A 23,096-nucleotide genomic window follows, 5' to 3' on the forward strand; every position below is an offset into this window, starting at 1 on the left:
AATCGTATATACACGTATGTATATATGTAAGTGTATGAGTGTCTTTGTCTCTGTGTTTCTCCCTCATCAATGTCTCACAACTGCTGTTCATTTATTTACATCCCCATAACTTACTTGTTTCACAAGAAGAAACTGATAGAATAAGTACCAGGCTTATCAAAATAAAAAAAAAGCACTAGGCAGTGTCTCATATTTTTGTTTGCCCACTCAGTTGTATCTATCAATCTATCTCTTTGTGTGTGCGCGCGTATATATATATATATATATATATATATATATAAAATACACACACACACACACACACACACACACACACACATGCATGTATGTATATGTGTATATTCATATCTATTATATAAAAGTCAATGTCATTATGTGTGTTCGTGTGTTACTTGTACATTCCAAAACTGCTGCACCGATCATAATGAAATTTGGAACACAAAATCCAAGCCTAGGGAGAAGGGTAATGTTGTGTGTTTCATACAATTTCATGGACCAAAATTACTGAATGGATCCTTATGATATTTGGAACTTAGATTCAATGCATAAGGGCGGGTATAATGCAGTATGTTTGGTTGGGATTTGAGATGGCTTAAAGGAGGTAGAACCCCCATGAAAAATCATAAATTTTTGATGTTGATGAAATTTCAGCCATAGGTAATTGACACACATAAAGAAGTATTCTCAAAGTTTCCACTTCTCATGAGGATTCTAAGACACCCTAATGGGGGCATTAGCTCCCAAATTTTAGTCATTTTTTATAATCCAAAACTAGGTGAAAAGTACTGAATGGACCTTTATGAAATTTGGAAATTATATTCTATGCATAAGGGCCATAATCCCCATGGAAATTCATATATTTTGGCTGTTGATGAAATTTTAACCATAGATATTAGACACAAATGAAATAATATTTCTAAAATTTCATCTTCTTAGAAGTTACAAAGACCCCTTCATGCGGACTTAACACCCACAATTCAGTCATTTTATCTAAGCAAAGACAAATACAGTTGTACTCTTTTAACAGGTTCCATAAGACTGGAATTTTGAATTCTGCACATAAAGATCAGTAGTATGGGATATATGTGTCATGATTAGAATTTTTTTAGGGTGTGTAAAGAGGGAAAGAACCCTCATCTGCAATTTTGATGAAATTCGAATCATAGTTATTCCAGTTCATTAGAGAAAATATAACAGAAAAGTCTAATTCTTCAATTGCATGTAACACAGGCAACGCCGGGTATCTCTGCTAGCAAACTAATAAAAGACTACTGTCAATGTTTCAGAAACATTGTTTATTAATAATGATATAAGAAAATATTCACTGTCAGTATAAAGAAAATCAACTGAAATAGATTAAGTTAAATTTGAATACTATTTGTCTTATGAGTCTAGTACTTTTGTCTTTTGCAAACAAAGATTGTAATCTCTCTCTCTACATATATATATATATAAAATTCTGTCTGTCTGTCTGTTCTCTATGCATTCTCAAATGGCTCTACCAAATCAAATCAAACTTTACAAGGTGATAGTATTACACCCCGCAAGTCAACATGTAAATTTTATTTTCATTTGCATTCAAACAGCATAACATTTTCTCGAAAACAATCTTTCTATAGTCAACTATGATAAAGGGCATTTTATACCACCATCACAACACATTTTGTATATGAGACTATGTGTGTCTATGAGTGTGTGTGTTCGCACATTCATTACGTACCACACAGTAAAGGACATTTTATACCAGCACCACCACCACCACCACCACTACACATTCTGTATATGAATGTGTTTGTGTGTTTGTTACATAAATGTATGTCTGTCTTAGTATATGTATGTTAGTGTATGTGACAGTATGTGAGTGTCAGTGTATGTGAGAGTATATTATGTGTGAGTATGCATGATTATCAATTAGACTGATGTAAACTGGCTATGTGAAAGAGCTATACTGCCTCCAACTAATGAAATGGTTGATAAACTCAACCATGAACTTCTAAAGTTAACACATATATCAGAAATGTCTTTTCCATCAACTCACACAACAATCAATCAAGATCAGGCTATTCAATACTCTGTTAAATATCTGAACACATTTAAACCCACTGGGATGCCACTGCATAACTTCACACTAAAGCCCCCTTTATGTTACTTAGGAATCTTTACCCTCCACACCTGTGTAATGGAACTTGCTAAATTGTTGCTTCCATGAAGCCTCCTGTTTTACAGGCAACAATCATAACAGGTAGTCACAAAGAAGAAAATGTCTTCATTCCAAAATTTCCTCTCATACCTACAAATGTTCCATTTGAATTTAAGAGGCTTCAGTTTCCAGTCAATCCCTCAAGGTAGTTGGACTTCATCCCTCTACTACATGCTTCTCCCATGACCAATTCTATGTTGGTTGCTCACGAGTTGGAAGCAGCAACAATTTATTCATTTGGACACCAACAAAAAATTACACAATGAATACTGTTTACCCTCAGGTGCTTCAAGATTGACAGATTTTCAGTTTTAAATTCTTTTATCAATACAATTCGGATATTTTAAAAATAAAATATAGATATTTTGAAATAATTATGAGGAAAAAAATGTATCTTTGTATTTATTGTTTACTAATCTGAATAAGAACAGCAGTAACCCAGGCAACACCAGGTAATTCAGCTAGTGTGTAATATTTATCAAGTTCTAAGTAATGTCATTATTTGTCTTTCTTAAATTTTGTTTCAGTGTAAATTTATTGATAAAATGTTTTCAGAGATGTACTTGCATAGCAAGTGATTTGATCTGAGATCGTGTGCTGAAACGAAAACAATTGCAGCGTGGTAGGTGTTTGTAAGCCATTTAAGAAACACATAAAAGCTGTTCGATTCACTTCAACATTTAAGTTTAATTTATCAAATTATTTTCCTCGCTTTAAGACCGCGACCTGTTCAGTGACAAAAATCCGTGCTGCATCTCTTTCTATTTCTTTCTAATATTGTCCAACCCATGCCAATAAAGAAAGCAGATATTAATTGATGATGATGATGCTGATGATGATTGTGAATTTACTCTTGAACATTTTGAAAAAGGAAAAATTTTGACTTTGTTACTATTGCAAATTTCTAAATGTTCACTCAGTGAGATTTTTTTATTTTCATAATTTTCCTTCTGACTGTCATATTGGCTGTGCATTGTGTGTGTGTTACAGCCATATAGGGAATCTCTAGTCTGACTAATGTAATTTTCTTCACAATTAGGACAGGGCACACAGTATATCAAAATTTTAGTCTCGCAGTTTATGTCAGCATTTATTTTGAAAGATTTCCCATTTCTTAATTTTATCTCCGAATCTCTCCAAACAAGTTTACTGCATGCCTTTGCATTGCCTTCATTTTCAAAAAAATTTGGATAGCTGACAGTACTGGAGTTATTTCACTTGGCTGTTTTGGGAATTTAAGCATGTCTAAGGAGTTTTTATCAACTAAATGCATGGATAATCTCACTTAATCAGAAATTTTCAACTCACTATGTTACATAAATGAAGACTTATGATACCTATTTAGCAAGCAGTTTCCTTAGCATGCTGTCTATACTTAAGATGCAGAAAGAACTGTTAGATTGGGTTGCTGATCATGGGAATAGTGGTTTCATTTTATCTCTGCTACAGATAAGATTGAAAGCAACCATGATATCTCCTAATACATCATTTAAAGCATCTAATTGCTAAAATCAATGTTTTATGGTGAGAAATGGGTTTAGTGTATGACAGTAAACCAGAAATCAATTTCAAATCAGAAAGCATTATGATTTTCAACTTGGACAGACAGGTATATGGATGAAACTCATGTTGTTTTATCTCATTGGGAACTATTCAAGGGATTGCTGAAAAGTTCCTGGATTCAAGGGACAATGTAGGGCAGATGTGAGAGGCTGGATCTGGCTGGTTTGAACATAAAACAGGTAGAATATTTGCAATGGATATGCTGGTCTAAATGCAATATGGTTTAAATGCTTTGATAAAATTTGCTTAAACAACTCTTCTCATATCATAAAATATTTTTCATTTGAATATTAACAATGTTGACGTTATTCGATAATCACGGTCATAATTTATTTTCTTTATAAATGTGTTCAACAAGACAACTTGCTTATTATTTATCTAATTGCTTATTATTTATCTAATTATCTAATCCATTAATAGCAATAGATATATGTTATTTAAAAAATTAGCCGGTCATTGAACTCTCCTATCTTCAGTGTAGATTTTTATTATGAGAGTTTGGTACCAACTTTTTCAATCAAATATTGAATATGGCTTGCATATGAGTGAAACATATATAAGAGTGAATACAGTGTGTGTGTGTGTGTGTAAAGATATATATATATATATTTGATAACAGTTTGATTCAGCTTCATGGGGACATGTTTACATCATCAAATGTTTGGAAATATTAAGTAAAGTAATGTGGTGCTGAATCAAACTGTTATTAAACATATGTAATTCTAACCAAATGTTTCAGTGCAATTTGCTTTTATTTGTTCTCTCACTCCTGTGTTTGTGTCTTGCATGTATGTGTACTTTAATTTCAAGTAAGCTTGTCAAAATAATTATTAAATCAAGGAATCATAGTAAAACTAAAAGAAAAAGGAATAAATCAGAAGAAAATCAGTAAAAAAAATTATTCACCTACCTCCCCAAACTCTGGCAACTACTTCCAGTTTATATCGGTCTTCTGGAGTGTTCTGTGGTGTATTTGGTGAAATCTGAATGTAGAATCCTTCCTTATTAAGAAGCTTTAGAATATCATTTGGACCAGTTTCTGCCACACTTCGGAATGTGTCTGAAAAGGAATGAGACTATTGTGAGATGAATTGAATTTGAAGGAGTAAGCAATCAAATTTATAAGCGACTCAATCAACCCAACTTGCGCAGTTTGCTGCATACTGCACATGTGGATGGCAGGAGATTGCTATCTGCAGATTATTTCTATTGGTATGCATGTAGTTTCATGTGATTAGTGAAGTCTACTTTCAAAAGATGATTTATTTGATTTATTTGTCAAGTTACAACAAAAGCAACCTAGCATTCAAGTAGAGGCTATCGTGTTGCACCGGTCTTTAATCCCACACCATCACCAGTTCTTGTTCTTCAAAGCAAAGAACACCTTCATTGAAACTTCCAGCTCCTCTTTGTTCATGAAGCCTAGTGAGTGTGGAAATTGAGCCATGGATCAGAATAAGTAACAATCAGAGGGAGCTAGGTCTGGACAATATACTGGATGTAGCATCAGTTCAACTCCCTCAAGTTCCAGGAGTTTATTCCAAGTTGTTTGAGTGGTATGAGATCTTGCAGCAGAAGAGGTCACTTTCTGCTAACCAATGTTAGGTATTTTAACCAATGCCAGGTATTTTTGACATGCAATGGCATACTGTCATTCCAGCTGTTCAGAGTACAGGTTGGCATCAGTGGTTCAACCATCCGAAACAAACTCGTAATGAATTATGCTCTCATAATTCCACCAAATGCAAAGCATCACTTTGTGTTTTAAACACCCATGTTTGGCAACAGGTTTCAGAAGCTGGCTCTTACTTAACCATTGCTTATACATGTTAAGATTGTGGGAAAATATCTCCCTCAGGATATGACTTGTTCCAGTCCATGGCTCACTTCATGTGCTCACAATACTTCACAACCAAGAGGAGGTAGAAGCTTCAGAGAAGGTATTTTTTGTTTCAAAGAACAAAAATTAGTATCAGCATGGGATAGAAGAAATGGCAGAAAGGTGGCTTCAGACGGTACAACATGATGGCCTCTTTGAATGCTAGGTTGTTTTGTTGTAACTTGACAACTAAAACAAATAAGCTCCCCAAATATTGCAAAACTCAATTATAATGACACAATAATAATGATGATGATAATGATGACAACAATTACGATGATAATGATGATGACAAAGATGATTTAAAAGAATTATGAGAGTTAAAAATATAAACATTATTCTTGAGATAAAAATTAAAATTTAAGATAATTCAAATTTTTGATTTTCCTTTTCATTTGGTTATTCTCTAAATAATTGACAAGTTCTGATTGCTAAACAATTTTAAAATAATTCTCGAAATAATACTCATTATTCTTAAGAGAGAATCTATTCATTATGCTTAGGCAAGAATTCTACAAAGAACATCCTGCTTCTATTGTAACTGCCATCGTACATTTCTGGAAATTCCCATTAAAACATCATATTTGTATAACATTCTTCTAACATGTATGTTAAGATTTAAATGATAATTATTATCTTTAATAACATTGGCTGTCATAGAGTTGTAGCAAGATTTCAGCATTCTAAGTTCACATCCCAGATTTGGCACCTAACTTCACTTATATAGACAATGCTATTTCTAAGGAGCATTAGATGTACAAGGGAGGTCAATATCATATTCTCCTCCTCTGTTAGGGTACAAACCAATACCAGTTGTCAAGCAGTAGAGGTACACACACACACACATATATATATATATATATATATATATATATATATATATATAAATACACATGACAGACTTCCACACAGTTTCTGCCTACCAAATTCACTCACAAGGCATTGATCAATCTAGAGCTATAATAGAAAACATTTTCTCCAAGACGGTTCACAGAAAGTAAAAAGCTATGCCTCCTACTCTCTTTACTGGGAGCATCCATTTCTGGTTTTAATCCTACTGTAATCAACTTTGCCTTTCATTGTGTGTGTGTGTGTGTGTGTGTGAGAGAGAGAGAGAGAGTGTGTGTGTGCATGTGTGTATGAATGTGTGGAAGAGTCATAAAAGAAACATTAAAATGACTAAGTGGGTGGCACATGTAGCTACCATCTCACAGGGCATGGGTTTAAAACTAATATACATGATTCATTGAAGTTCTGTGGAAGGCCTCCTGATACAAAGTTATGCTTCATTTCATCCAATAATCAAGAACAGGTGTCACATCCTGTAGGAATAGTGCCCCCCAACAGAATCCAGCCTCTATCCAGAGGTACATCTGTCTCTCATCTGCAGATGTCATGGAATTTGGAATTAAGCACTAGCTTTGTGAAACCCTGAAAGTTGCAGGAAACATTTAATAATTTTGAAATGTATAAAGCAAAGCAAAAATGGTGGTGATGGTAAAGGTCCTGAACTACTAACCATATGGTCATCAGTTCATACCTTAATACTGTCATTATATTGTACCTCTAAAGCTGCAAACAAGCAGAATCATTTGCATGCTGCACAAATGCTTAGAAGGGTTTTGTTCACCTTTATGTTCTGAGTTCAAATTCCACTGAGGTCAACTTTACTTTCGTCCTTGTAGGATCAATGAAATAAATACCAGTAGAGTACTAGGGTTGATGTAACTGACTTGCCCCTCCCATAAATTTCGGTTCTTATGCCTATAGTAGAAAGGATTATATTGTACTTCTAATCCAGTGCTTCTTAACCAGGATCCATAAGGTTTCTGGGGATCCATATAAGATTTTGTTGTTAAAATTTGCATGCAATAAATTGCTTATATTTCTATAATGCAAAAAATATTTTAATTTCTTTATACCAAATGACTTTGGCAGTCCAGGAAAGTAAAATGGGAATTAAAGAGGCCCATAGGCAAAAAATGGTTGAGAAGCACTGTTCTAATCAACGCATTGAACTGTTTGCTTTAACTGAACAAAGGAAAATAAGCTGTCCACTCCTTCATCATGGTTGGTAGCAGTAGGATGTACAGGCTAAACACCAAACCAAAAGAGAACATTGTCTATGATAACCGAATGTCTTAAGATATGCTAGTGATAATGTTGAGGGAGCAAGTTTCCTACCATTCACACTGACTCAAGAGATAGTGATGTTGACATGATACTGTCCATTCCTATCTAACCAGTTTCCCATCAAAGATATGCTGCTGGTCTGTTTATTCTTATCTCATTATGCCTCAAGGGTATCATAAAATACAAATTATATAAACTCTTACCACAAGCCTGTGCATCTCACATAAATCATTTGCTCACAGATACATAAACACATACACAGCAAAATATTTAAACATGTACAAACATTATATCCCCCTCACATATATTTTGGCAATATCCCATGTACATGATTCCACATTCCTACAGAAACCACATTCACACTGAAGGTGTGTCTTGTCTGGTACATTTCTTTCATATTCACACTGCATGCCACCAAAAACCTCATGTAGCCCCCACACACACACATACACACACACACACACACATTTTCGTAAGGGGTAACAACTTGCAATCAGCATGTTGCTTCCATAAAGTTAAAAATCCTTTCAGTCAACATGAGCAATTCCCTTCCTCTTTACTTCTTAAAACTCGATACATAATAAGTTGATAGGTGAACAAGTTATGGACAAGTAAAACTCACACAAGTGTTCTTTGTATAAAAAACAGAAAAAAAGAAAAAAAAAACTATAATCCTACTCATAGCTCAATTGACTACAACTTTGAAGTCACTGTCAACAATATTCTTGATTAAGAATAAATCTGTACTCTACAAAAGTGTTGAGTAGCCCCTTCAATTAACGTAAAATTGTTTTTATTATAACTAAACATAAAAACAAATATTAACAAATATGTAATGATTTATTATATAGTGCTGTGTTTTACAATTCTGTAAATAAAAATATCTTATAAGCTTAAAGCTTATAAGCGACCATTGTGAATTGTAAAACATGACACCACTAGCCAAATCATTGCAGAAAATGCACATGCTGTTTGTTTATAAAAACAACGCTATGAAATTAGTTCTTAAATCTGATGGAAAGAAACGTGGGTGTAATAGTAGCACACTTGTCGTGAAAACATAAAAGTGTGGGTTTGAGTCTCATGCATATAGAAAACCCTCCTTTTTTTTTTTCCATTGAGGGCTTATATGCCCCAATATTAGACTATTATCTTTAGTCAATTCATGGTGATTGCTTATAAGCTTTACACTTATAAAATATTATTATTTACAGAATTAACACACACATACTTTATATATATATATATATATGTATGTATGTATGTGCATGCATGTGTATAAATAGGGTTATAATTCAAGCTGTGAATTCTTGAAGCATATTTGCTTATTCCAGAACTCCAAACTTGCATGTAGATGTTATACTTGTGTGAGATGTGCATTAGAGTTGAAAAATACTGGAAAATATGGAATTGGTTTTTTTGCCTGAAGAATTTCTAATAGGAAATATGTTACGTGTTTTACCTACATGTACAATTTTGTAATTCTTAATAGCAAATGAAGCACATGTAATGTGAACAAATAGTACCAAAAATGTTCTCAATAATCAGTTTTGGTGTGTGTGTGTGTGTGTATGTACATATGTGGTCTGATCAATATGTATCCAGACTGTTGCTACACTAGTGAAGCTAAAGCACAGAGACTGATCTTGAACTCTGCTGTGCATGCACACTAAGTTTTAACGTTCTAGCTCACTTATGCTGTTTACAGCAGTGCTTGGAAGGAAGGTGTGTAGCATATAATAATCACATTGACCATGTCAGAGAAAGTTGAGCAGAGAAACTGCATCAAATTTTGACAAAAGCTTGGCGATACCTGCTCAGAGGCCGATGCAAGGTTTTCAAACAGTTTTCATTGGAAATCTTGTACAACTGAAACACGAGTGTCTCTTTAGTCAGCTGTAAGCAGTTTTGGCATAAACTTGGCAGACACGTGTCTCACACCCAAATCTTCAATGATAATGGACTGAACTGAACTGTAACTAATCTCCACATCCTCTGATAACTGACAGATGGTGATTTTATGATTTCCCCTCACAGCTACACACATATCTGCAATATTTTTCTCAGTTCTGCTGGTTGCAGACCTCCCAGAATGTTTGTCAATATCAACATATTTTTGGCCATCTTGGAAACGTCTGAACCACTTGTACACTTGTGTATGGCTCATACACTCCTCTCCATATATTTTCTGCAACTTCATGTGGGTCTCAGAGTAGGTATCACCATGACAACGTTCTCTGTCATGGTCAATGCAATGATCACATGCTACACACCTTCCTTCCAAGTACTGCTGTAAACAGTAGAATTGAGCTAGTATGTTGAAACTTAGTGCACATGTACAGCAGAGTTCAAGGTCAATATGTGCCAAGAGGCTTCACTCTATGTGCTTTATCTTCATTACTATGACAACAGTCCGGATACTTACTGATCAGACCTATATATATATATATATATATATATATATTAAAATTTAATTTAGAACATTTGAGAACATTTCTTAGTGGTAAGGCCATAGCAGATCTATTTCTAGCATAAGGGTGTCCACATAGTGGTTCCCCTCTAATATGTATGTATATATATATATATATATATATATATATATATATATATATATATATAATTGTGCATGTGAGTGTGTAGGTCAATTTCAATAATGACCCACACATCACTAAAGCTTACAACCAGTCTATAACAGATATTACAAAATCTTGTAACAGCACTTCCATATGGTGAAAACTACAAGGACTTAAACCAATGCTTCTCAAAGTGGGCAGCACTATACTTGGGAGGGATGGATTTAATATGGTTACTAGAAATAATGGAGCAGGAGGGAAAGAGAAGGCATCTCTAAACTGGTCAAATTTTCAGAATTATTTTCAATTTCGTTTTGTGTTTGAATCATCTGGTAATATCAGTGGTCAAAATGTTATTTTGACATTCCATACTATACCTATGCAGCTGACATATGTACAAATAATGTTTCAATGGCAATCGCCAATCGGCAGCAATTTTATGTGGTATATTAAATTTTGTTGGATCGTAGCAAGTGGATAAATGAAAAAAAAACAGTAAAAGAAAAGGTGATAGTTAGTTTGAGAAGCATTCATTTAAACTTATTTAGGAACTTATGGAGTGCCATATAAGAAAGAAAGTAAAGATCGGAAACCAAAGAAACTAGCCATTGATTGAAGTCGATTCTTTTGCCAGTCAACTTGACCTTTTAGCTACATTAGGCTGAAACTGCTAAAAAGATGAGCCAAGGAGGAAGCCTTTATGTTATCACTTGACTTGAGAGAAATAGGAGCCAAATCTCCTCCGCCCTCCCATCTTAAAAGCAAAAAGAACTCATTAAATATGTAATCCCAGAGACATTATAACAAAAGATAGTAGACAGAAATGTCTTGCTGGAATACTTTTGAGCATAAGTTTATTGGATCAAGGCTGAACAATCAACAACAGCTGTTAAAAAGTACAAATCTTGTGTATAAATTTCTACAACCTCTGGCTATCACAAAGTACTATTGTCAATTGATATTCCTATGAACAAAGTCCTTGACATCAAAGCCACAAATTTGAAACACATGTCCAATTGTCAAATTATTTTACAATAAACCAATCTGAATTAAAATACCCAAAAGCAAAAAAGAAAAAAGATTTTTTTATGAGATTTCTAAATATAATTTACAAGCAAAAATAAAATAATTACTTATTTGTGAATTGAGTATTTATGAGTTTCTCCACACTCATTATAGATCTTTAATACTGGCACAAAGCCATACATTTTGTGAGGAGAACAGATCATTATACTGACTCCAGTACCTGATCACACATAGTACAAAGCAACATAGTCTATAAATGTGTAGAGGAGATGCAAAATAGTAGCAGTTATTATGTAGGCGCAGGAGTGGCTGTGTGGTAAGTAGCTTACTTACCAACCACATGGTTCTGGGTTCAGTCCCACTGCATGGCATCTTGGGCTAGTGTTTTCTTCTATAGCCTTAGGCTGACCAAAGCCTTGTGAATGGATTTGGTAGGTGGAAACTGAAAGAAGCCCATCATATACATGTATATATATATGTGTGTGTGTGTGTTTGTTCTCCAACATCGCTTGACAACCAATGCTGGTGTGTTTACATCCCCGTAACTTAGCAGTTTGACAAAAGACACCAATAGAATAAGTACTAGGCTTACAAAGAATAAGTCCTGGGGTTGATTTGCTCGACTAAAGGCAGTGCTCCAGCATGGCCGAAGTCAAATGACTGAAACAAGTATAAGAGTAACAGCTACAATGAACTCCACATCTCTATGCATGGGCATTGTTTCTTCAACTCAAGATTTCGCTAGTGGAGTATACCTATAATCTATCTGATAGTAAATTTGACTATAGTTTAAAATGGTCAGGGGTAAGGTGTATCTGGCCCTAAAGGGGAGGGCAAGGTGTCCCTGCAAGCTGTGCACAAAAGAGTGGTTGAAAATTTTTTTAACAAGAAGTATTTACTTAATAAACAAAATGTGTTAGGAATTTTTTTTTACAGACATTCCACCATTACGGGGTTGGAAATACACTAGTCTTGTGCTTCTGTTCAGCTTGACAAAGTACAACTGGCCACTATATTCTCCTATAATTATTCATAATCTTCATCATCATTTAACGTCTGTTATCCATGCTGGCATGGGTTGGATGCTTTGGCAGGAGCTGGTCATTTGAAGAGCTGCCTGGACTCCATTTGTCTATTTGGCATGGTTTCTATGGCTTGATGCCCTTCTTAATGCCTATTACTTTACAGATTGAGAGGGGTTCTTTTACATGGCACTGGCATGGATGCATTTACATGGCACCAGCATGTGGGTTTTTTACATGACATTCACATGGGCACTTTTATATGACACTAACACAGGTACTTTTATGTGGCACCAACATGGATGCTTTTTACAAGGCACAGGCACAGGCAGGTCTTCAAATGACCAGCTCCTGCCGAAGCATCCAACCCATGGCGTCAACACAAGCACTTTTACGAAGTATCAACATGGGTGCTTTTGCATGGCACCAGCACCCAACCAAATGATAAAACAATATCCTCTATCTGAATACCATCTAACCATACTTGTATCAAACACTTCTTAGTGGAATACCGGATAACACCACTAACATTATTGAACACAAAGACACCTCACAATGGATTATATAATGCACCAACCAGCTTGGATAACCACTATCCAAAGGTGTGCAACACATGAAGCAATGATAGTGGACATGTGCAATACTACACCTATGTGAACACATTGTTGTAGCCATATGGCAATGGCTTGAGTACATCTGAAAACATGTAGTGTTTTATAGATTATGTAATGTGCTTGGGTGATTTATTATTATACATGTGGCAATAGGACTACATGCACATTGTAGTCCTACAGCTATGGATCTGTGTTCATATTTTTGGTAGTAAGAGGAGTTTGTTGGTCACTACATGACATGATGGCCTGTATATGTATACAGATGTGTGATTGTGTACACATGTACATTTACACATATGTTCTGCTAGGCATGTGGGTGTACATGTATATGCACACTCACATGCCTAGTGCATGTGTCTGTGAGTAAGTGTGTGTGACTATGTTTGTGTACATCAATGAATATATGTACATGAGTTAGTTGGGGAAAACAGACAACCTACTATTGTCTTGTCTTTGTTTTAAAACTGTTTATAAACATGCCAACTGAGGCCAATATCTGCCAAAAAGGAAATACTTCAACCCTGATACCATAAGAATATCAAATGTAACTATTATCTCTGTTCTACATTTTGATAGATGCAACCAACTCTTATTGATACTATATTTGTAGTTGCTTTTGTTCTCATTCTCATTCTCAAAACTACCTTGCCATGGGGCCATTTTATACTCTTCTCTCTTTTTTACTGTATATATATATATTATATATATATATATATATATATAAAGGGGTTTGTATGATTGTGTATAGAGGGATATATATTATTCAAAAGAATTTCAACTCTGTTTTTTATGCTTTATTTATATTCTTTATAATATTAATGTAGAATATAGAATATATAGTATAAATAGTATATATAGTAAAATGAAATGAAGTATTGATTGTCTTATTGAATAGATGAAATATTGAATATAAAATATTAAGGGACTAGTTTTTGTTTTTTTTTTGCATTTTTGATTTTTCTGATATCTAAGGGATGGCTATTGACGTGTGTGAGTCTGTTCTCAAATGTAATTCCAGGGAACTGAAGCGGTAAATTTACCTTATCTTGACCGTATCATTTTGCCCCAGCCAAATTTGTCTTTTATATGCTCAAAGAGGACACAGATAATTTTCTGAAATAGTGACCAGCAATAATTAAAATGCTTTTAAATCATTTAGGGAAGGTGATTTGCTTAGCTGATATAGTTTATGTAAGGTAGTGAATATTTTCAAAAATATATTTAGTCTCAAAGTCAAGAACGCAGTAAAAACACCCCATTCCACCTCCCATCCATATATATATATATATATATATATATTCGCCTTTAGTATTTCCAGAAACTAATTTTAAAGCAAACATTTCTGCTCGAAACAACCCACGTACAAAACATAACCAACTGTGCCGCAGTGATGTGTCTGCATAGAAACTGTCATTTAATTAACCAAGCGAACATTCAAGATGTAGCATGTTACATCAATAATCTTTTATAATTGGAAACCCACCGCATGCACACATCAACATCTTTCGTTTTCATAAAAGCGTAGGAGTTGCTGTGTGGTAAGTAGCTTATTTACCAAACACATGGTTCCGGGTTGAGTCCCACTGCATAGCACCTTGGGCAAGTGTCTTCTACTATAGCCTTGGGTCGACCAAAGCCTCGTGAGTGGATTTGGTAGACAGAAACTGAAAGAAGCCCGTCGTATATATGTATATATGTGTGTGTGTATATGTTTGTGTGTCTGTGTTTGTCCCCCCAACATCACTTGACAACCGATGCTGGTGTGTTTACGTCCCTGTAACTTAGCAGTTCAGCGAAAGAGACTGATAGAATAAGTACTAGGCTTACAAAGAATAAGTCCTGGGGTCGATTTGCTCAACTAAAGGCAGTGCTCCAGCATGGCCACAGTCACATGACCGAAACAAGTGTAAGAGTAAAGAGTAAAAAAAAAAAACAAGTTTTAATAGACCTACAGCCTTAAACTTTGAGCATATATATATATATATATATATATATATGTATGTATGTATGTATCCTGATGTGAGTATGTGTAAGCATGTGTGAATCTACCAGAATGTGTGTGAAAGGAGGCATTGTTATAAAAGCCTTTTTATCTCCACCCCATTATTCCCCTCTCTCAAAATCCTGCTATTTCATTCTCTTTCACCCTCTATTTTGCTATACCAACTAACTGGCACATAATTTGCATAATGGGGTACATTAGAGTATGCACATATCTTCACATTGTACTTTTTGCTGATAATGCCAAAGAAATGAGTCAACTTTAATACATAACAGAGTCAATTGGCAAATGTAATAACAAGAATCAGCTCGTGGAATTATGTGTATATCATATAAAGCTTAAAAATACCAAATGCATTTTTTGTATTTATTATTATCATTATGATGTGGCTCAGATTCTGTACACTAGCCTCTCTGGTGATATAATTTATTTTTAACTACCCACAAGGGGCTAATAACAGAGAGGACAAACAAGGACAGACAAACGGATTAAGTTGATTACATCGACCTCAGTGCGTAACTGGTACTTAATTTATTGACTCCGAAAGGATGAAAGGCAAAGTCGACCTCGGTGGAATTTGAACTCAGAACATAGCGGCAGATGAAATACCGCTAAGCATTTTGCCCGGTGTGCTAACGTTTCTGCCAGCTCGCCGCCTTAATCAAGTTCCCATGCCGGGAATCGAACCCGGGCCGCCTGGGTGAAAGCCAGGAATCCTTTGGTGATATAATGGTTAGCATTGAAGGCTGCGAGATGGCAGAAACTTTAGCATGCTGGGCGAAATGCGTAGCCGTATTTCGTCTGCCGTTACATTCTGAGTTCAAATTCTGCTGAGGTCGACTTTGCCTTTCATCCTTTCGGTGTAGATAAATTAAGTACCAGTTACGCACTGGGGTTAATGTAATCGACTTAATCCATTTGTCTGTCCTTGTTTGTCCCCTCTATGTTTAGCCCCTTGTGGGTAGTAAAGAAATATATAATGATTAGCATCAAACCATATTAAGTACAAGAGTGTAGTATGGAACTGTCTACTGAACCCAAACTTTTGGTAATCTATCACACCTTCAAACACACTTTTAAACTACACATACTCACTCACTCAGTCTCTTACGCACACACACGTGTGCGTGTGTGTGTTTGTTTTTCAGCAAGATGTATTGAACTGGCAAAGGATGTAAAACTCAAAAAAAATATGGTGCCCTTTGAATGAAGACCTGGGCAAGAATGAATTTCTTTGAACCAAATTACAGACACTCAGTTGACACTCTAACCATCAGAAATGCATTGAACCAGTGACTGACTCATTAAAAAAACCTGCAACTAATAATTTTATTGTTGTTCACAAACTGTGATATGAAATTATATAAAATTAGTGGATAGTCACATTTCTACCCAATACTTTGTTTTTGTATTTGTGTATGGTCTGTGTTTCACAATAGGCACATATTCAAGTAAAGCTATCATATTGAAAACTCATGCCCTACACCTATAAACTGTCACCAGAATTACATCCTACTTAAAAATGGAAAATATATAAAACTATGGAATGGTTATTGCTGATATGCTTTTGTTCTGCTCTGTTAGGGTTAGCTGGGGCAAGAAAAATCTGAAGAAATAAACTATTACATTCATTCAAATACAGACACCATACAGCTTTATACATGCATTTAATGACACCACTGCTCCAGGTTATGCATCATAACAAACACCGTTATATAGTGTTAATTTAAAAATTTTCTTCTATGAAATAAGCAGATGTTTTTGTCACTGTCAGACCAATACTCACCCTAAAGCAAATTCATGAGGAATCCTGTGAAACTAGTTTCTGTTCATGTTTGGTTAAATGTTACATTCTTCATTTATCATGTCTTTACTCATGAAATAAATATTTAAGATGCTTTGCCAAAGAAGAAACTGCAGGAGTTACTTAAAAATGTCGCAAGCTTTTTGCGTTGTTGGGAACCCTTCTATATCAGCAGATATCTCAGGGTAACAAGCAATTTAATCCTTAGCCTGGCTTATTTTCAGTGATTTTATTTTAGCCAATTATAAGATAACTTGTATTTAACTCTTTTCCTACAGTTACTTGTACATGGACAAGTGATCATGAAGCCAACAGTTCAAACTTAAGCACAAGGATCTCTTCAGTATGGCTCACAGATTTTTTAATTATCTTTTTTTAACTAAACAGTTTGAAACTTCGTATACTGGTGTAGTTTTTCACATTGAGCACAGTTTACTTTCAACATTTTTGACAAAATTTCATATTTTAGAAGTTATATATATATATATATATATATGTATATTTGTGCTCGACAACCATTATTGGTGTATGTCCCCATAACTTAGCAGCCAGGCAACGGATACTAATAAAATAAATACCAGGCTTTAAAAATAAGTATTGGGGTTGATTCATTTGACTAAAAGTCTTCAAGGTGGTGCCCCAGCATGGCCATAGTCTAATGATTGAAACAAGTAAAATACAAAAGATTATTTGGAAGTATTTCTAGTAAAACATTTTCATGAGTTTATTTCAAACCCACATAGCTAGAAGAAACGAGTTTCAGATATGTGGAGGAAAACAAGATATTTTCGGTTAATTATTGTAAAATAATAATTTACATGTTACCTGAACAATCTTTCATCATCATTGTTTAACACCCATCTTCCATGCATGCATGAGTAGGATGGATGACAGGAGCTGGCCAGGTAGTAAAACTACCTTATGCTACTGTGTCTGTTTCAACAGGATTTCTACAGTTAGCTACCCTTCCTAACACCAACCACTCTGCAGAGTGGACTCAGTGCTTTTTATGTGGCACCAGCACAGGCGAGGTTAATTTTGGCATGATTTTTACAGCTGAATGCCCTTCCAAATACCAAACACTTTACAGTGTGGACTAGATGCTTTTTTTTTAAGTGGCACCAGCACTGGCAGGGTCACCAAATAACTTGCAAGACAAAGAATTATGGGAGGGGCAGGGAAATTTGAGGAGGGGATCTTGTGTCAGAGAATGAAAGGTTAGAATGTGTCAAAGAGACAGAGAGGTAGAAACAGGTGTCTTGCTATGTAATATGTAATAAAATTTGGTAGGACACCATAAATAGGTGTTCGTGCATAAAATACACAAATATCAATTTCTATTAATAGTTAATATTCACTTATTTCTCAGCCAGATTACATCAGTACAACCTACTATTCACAGTGTTAATAATAGCCTGCTGTGTGTACACATTTTCAGTAAACCATTTAAATCATAAAGCAAATGTGGCCTGCTATGATAATAATCACACCTTATCCCACTCAACACAATATCACATAAATGGAATTTAATATCCAAAAGATAAGTCAATATTTGTTGGTTTAGTTGATTCTAAACGTATTCTTGAGCCTTAAAGCATATTACAGCAGCATGCTAGGAAACATTCTAAATGCATTCAATAATACAAAAAATATGAAACAAAAGGGTTTTGTTCTCATTTCCTGGCTGTAATATTAATTCAATGGTAAAAAAAGGAAAAAAGACAGAAAAAATAATTTTTCCTCATTTTTCAAGAAACAACAAGTCTGGAAAGCATATGAAAAGGGAGACCAAGGAAAAAGACCCAGCAAGCTGTATAGCAACACTTCCATTAAAGTGTTGTATGGCAATATACTTTTATAGAAGGAAAACTATTTCTGTCAATCAAGTCGAAATACTATTGATAGAACATGTTGTTGAAAGAAATATGGTTGTTGCTATTGTCTTTAATGATGATGATGATGATGTTAGAGTCTTAAGATCAGCTGGAGAGAACAGCAAAATCAATAGTGCTCTACTCATTACTACATTAACTGGTTCCACTTGAGTTTGGGTTTAGCTGAAAAGAACACTTCTGGATCATAAATTACTACAGAATCACACATTCAATGCAAATATTATATATCCCCCCTACAGGTTTTGAATGTCAGTCTATATATTTTTATTTCAGTCCACTTATATATGTGTGTGTTTGTGTATGTATATATATATATATATATATATATATATATATATATACATAGACAGATAGATATAATCACAAAAGTAAAGAATCATTAAAGATAGCTAAATGTACGTAAATATGTTGAAAACACATAAGTATATATATGAATAGATATAGGCAAGCATACATACACACACACACACACACACACACACATTTATATATTGAGAGAAACAGACAGATAGATACATACACACATTCATATATCATCATCATCATAAATATATAATAAATATATATTTAAAAAAATATACTTTCCATCACAAAAAGTAATATTCCACCCTACCTCTGTTACTATTTTGATGGCGAGCTTCCAAGTATATATATATATATATATATATTATATATATATATATATATATATATATATATATATATATTATATATATGTATGTGTGTGTGTATATATATATATATATATATATATATATATATATATATATATATCTATATGTATGTAAGTATGTGTGTATATATATATATATATTATATATATATATATATATATATATATATATATATATATATATATATGCATACTCACACAACAGAAACACACACACACACTAAAAAGCTTACTTTTGAACATACGATGCCCTCAAACACAATACACACAGTAAAATATATAAGAAAAATATAACAGACAGCAAGAAGTAAACTACAATGAATCCATAATGTATGCCAGAAAAAAAAATATATAAAAAAAATAAAAAATATAAAAATTACAACTCTCTCTCATCACCACAAAAAAAAGAACTAAAAAAAAAAGAAAAAGCACTGGTGAAACAATACAATTTTGCTGCCATTAAGGTGTTTAACCAATATTCAAATGGAGGAAATATATTCAGAACTTGAAAACATTCCATTTTCCTCGTCACAACTTCTACTTAAATAACGTTAAACAATCTCATATTTAATACTACGATGCTGTAATGTGGATAGAAATATAAAAATATTTTCAAACAATATCAAAAATGAAATAATAAATAAATAAAACAGAAATATTTTAAATAAAGATAACCAAAAAAAAAAAAACACAAATCCAAAAAATCTTTAAAATGTCCTGAAGTAGAAGAACTAAAAAAAACCCCAAAATAACTATAATAATCTTTAATACTTTAAAAAAAAAAAAAGAGCAAGAACAAGTAAAATTTATAGAAAATGAATTTTCCTAAAGTTTATCTCAAGAATGTAAATTTTGCAATGAGGTAAACATGAAAATAGAGATGTATTTAAAGATTTTCTGAAACTAACCAGCTTGAAATAATAAATTGGTTGTTTTGCTGTTATTGAATTTTATTCTGTCTTTCATTTCGGCTTTATTTTTAATGAGCATTAAGGATAATTTTTGCAGATTTGCAGAGACAGAAGGGCAGAACATGAAATTAATTCTGGTGTAAATTAAGCTATCCACATAGTGATAACTTAATTTATGATTGCTTTATGTAACAACTGAATATTGTACGCCGTTGACTGGGAAAAGAAACCAGGTACGTCTTCTCTGAAGAGTAGTCAACAAGCCATGAAATGGCCCAGCAGAAGACTTACCTTTATTCATTTTTCTGCACATCAAAGGCACAGACAGAATGTACTTATTTTCTAATTTTTCCCACAGCTAAGCTTTATATTTAAGTTTATTTTAGGCCTGATTCATGTTGTTTTGCGCATAAGCAATATAACAACAAAGTGTTGAAACTGCAAATATGTAAATTAAGCTATCCACTACAGTCATAGCCTAATTTATGACTGCTTGAATATTCTACACTGTCAACTGCAAAAAGAAACCTGGTATGGCGTTCTCTGAAGAAACCATGAAATAGTCCAGCAGATAACTCCCCCCACTATTTTTGAAATGGTCCAATAGATGACTCCCCACAACTCTATTTTTGATTTTTTGTTTGTTTTTGGCACAGCAAAAGCATACAAGGAATATGTTTTTTGCACATGAAAAGCATACAATATGCTTATATTCTTATTACTTGGTTAAGCCTTGTAATATTTAAATTTATTTTATTCTACTGATTCAGCTTAATGCCTCCTACTAACAGACACCTGCAGTGGAATTTGAACTTGGAACATAACTCACTCCTCTGCCAAGTCTGCTAGCATGTCAGGCACTGAGCCAATGGGAGAACCACTACATGGTTAGTCAACCTACACAAAAACATCAAATCACCTTCAAGTCACATTCTACTGTCTTAAAAAAAAATAAAGAATGCATCAGTGAATGTAGTCAAAAATATACTTCTGAAAAGATGAGATGGTCATGGATAGAATGTCTTTGATTATAGGAATAACCTGGGATACAGTACCAACACTCACCAAATCAACAAGGGAGCCTTTACATGGCCAGTTAACCTGCTAAGAAGCAGCCAAGTTTCCTTCCTATTACACCCTATCATCTTCAAAAAAATGGAAAGGATACATTGGACAATCATTGATGTACAAAAAGGCAGGACAGGCACTGCCGAATGGTTCTGACCTTATGTCTAGCAGATTAGGGTTGACATGGAGCTAAACAATTACAAGAACAACATGCAACATATAACACCTCGGAATACTGATTTCTGAGGCAACCACAAAAAGGAAAGAGGGAGAATAATGAACTGAATCAATTCCAGTTCATAATTGCTACATATTTTATTAACCTACACCAAAGGTAGTTTTTGAACCCAGAATAATGTTACAAAACTAAATATTCCAATAGCATAGCATAGCTAGAACTACACTATCTAATCCATACTCTTACCTCATTTTCTTCTAAGAGGGCAAGGTATGATTTGAAGGAGAATTGGCCTTTATTTCTAGGATGTCAAGCCACCACATACAGGGTAGTGCAATAATTGTGTTATTCTTTACAGACATATGATAGGAAAGCAATATGGTTTTGTGAAGATCATGCCTTTCCTATGGACTTTAGCACTAGCAAATAAAAACCATGTTAACATCATACTATGGGATTTTCTACAAATAAATAAATTAATACAAAAAGAATAAATGTTTTTAATTTAGGCACAGGGCCAGTTGTTTTAATGGGAGGAAGACAGTATTTTATTTTATCAAACCCAGAGGGATGAAAGGCATAGGTAAATTTGGCAGGATTTGAACTCAGAATGTAGTAAGTCAGAAGAAATATCACAAAAGATTTTTATTGACACTAATGAATCTGTTTATCTACCACCCTTAAATAGATGGAATAATGAAAAACAGTACCAACACATGATCTGATAGTTCAAGTTTTAAAACAATCTTTGAAAATATACCTGGAGCATTCCAAAACCAAAATATAAATTGGTTGTTTCACTAGTGTCAGTGACATGAAAAAGCACCCTGTACACTCTGCTAAGTGGTTGGCATTAGGAAGAGCATTTAGTTATGAATCTATGCCAAAGAAGACATTGAGCATGGCACAGCCTTCTGACCTGTTAGAATCTGTCAAACCATTCAACCCATGGAATATGGATGTTAAATGATGCCGAGGACAATGATTTATAGGTCAGATCAAGTTGGGTGTGGGGGCAAGTGCTATTGTAGCATGTTGCTGCAATCATCATATGACAGTGTATTCTTGGCCCACTGAGTAGAGTTCCAGTCTGCCACCATCTCTGACAGACACCTCTTCATCTGGTGTGACCATGTGACATGTGGTCAACCAACATGAACCACCAGCCCAGCCCCATCCTCAGTGAAGGGAAGACAGAAAGAAGGATCTAACACAGAAAATTGAGCAAAATGAACAGTCTGAGCTGGCACTTGCAAAACTTACAATTGACAGGTCACATTCCAGTTTCTGAGTAGATATGAAATCTGACCAATGGTAACCGATAATCCTGCAAAGCATTCTGGTACCAGAACTAAAAAGAGAATAGTTTACTTCTATTTCAAGAATGGTTAATCCACATTGGTTTGTAAGGAGCATAGGGCCAGTTTCCCAGTTTCTCTGGTATATATACTCCTCCCTGAATTGGATGCTGAGTGGACTGGAATAACATGAAATGAAGTGTATTGCTCAAGAACACAATTCTTTACTCAGTTTAGGAACTGTTCATTAGTGTAAA

The 23,096-nt window shown here is 34.2% G+C and overlaps 1 protein-coding gene across 1 annotated transcript in view; it reads right to left on the reverse strand.

Annotated features, from left to right (window-relative positions):
* LOC115216444 (high affinity cGMP-specific 3',5'-cyclic phosphodiesterase 9A) overlaps window positions 1–23,096 on the reverse strand; it is a 211,931-nt gene that overhangs the window by 82,869 nt on the left and 105,966 nt on the right. The window contains exon 2 of the mRNA XM_029785783.2: window positions 4,674–4,823. Coding sequence (XP_029641643.1) covers window positions 4,674–4,823 — 150 coding nt within the window. The remainder of the gene's footprint in view (window positions 1–4,673; window positions 4,824–23,096) is intronic.

This window comes from Octopus sinensis, linkage group LG10 (genome assembly GCF_006345805.1).
Source record: "Octopus sinensis linkage group LG10, ASM634580v1, whole genome shotgun sequence".
NCBI classification, from domain to species: Eukaryota; Metazoa; Mollusca; class Cephalopoda; order Octopoda; family Octopodidae; genus Octopus; species Octopus sinensis.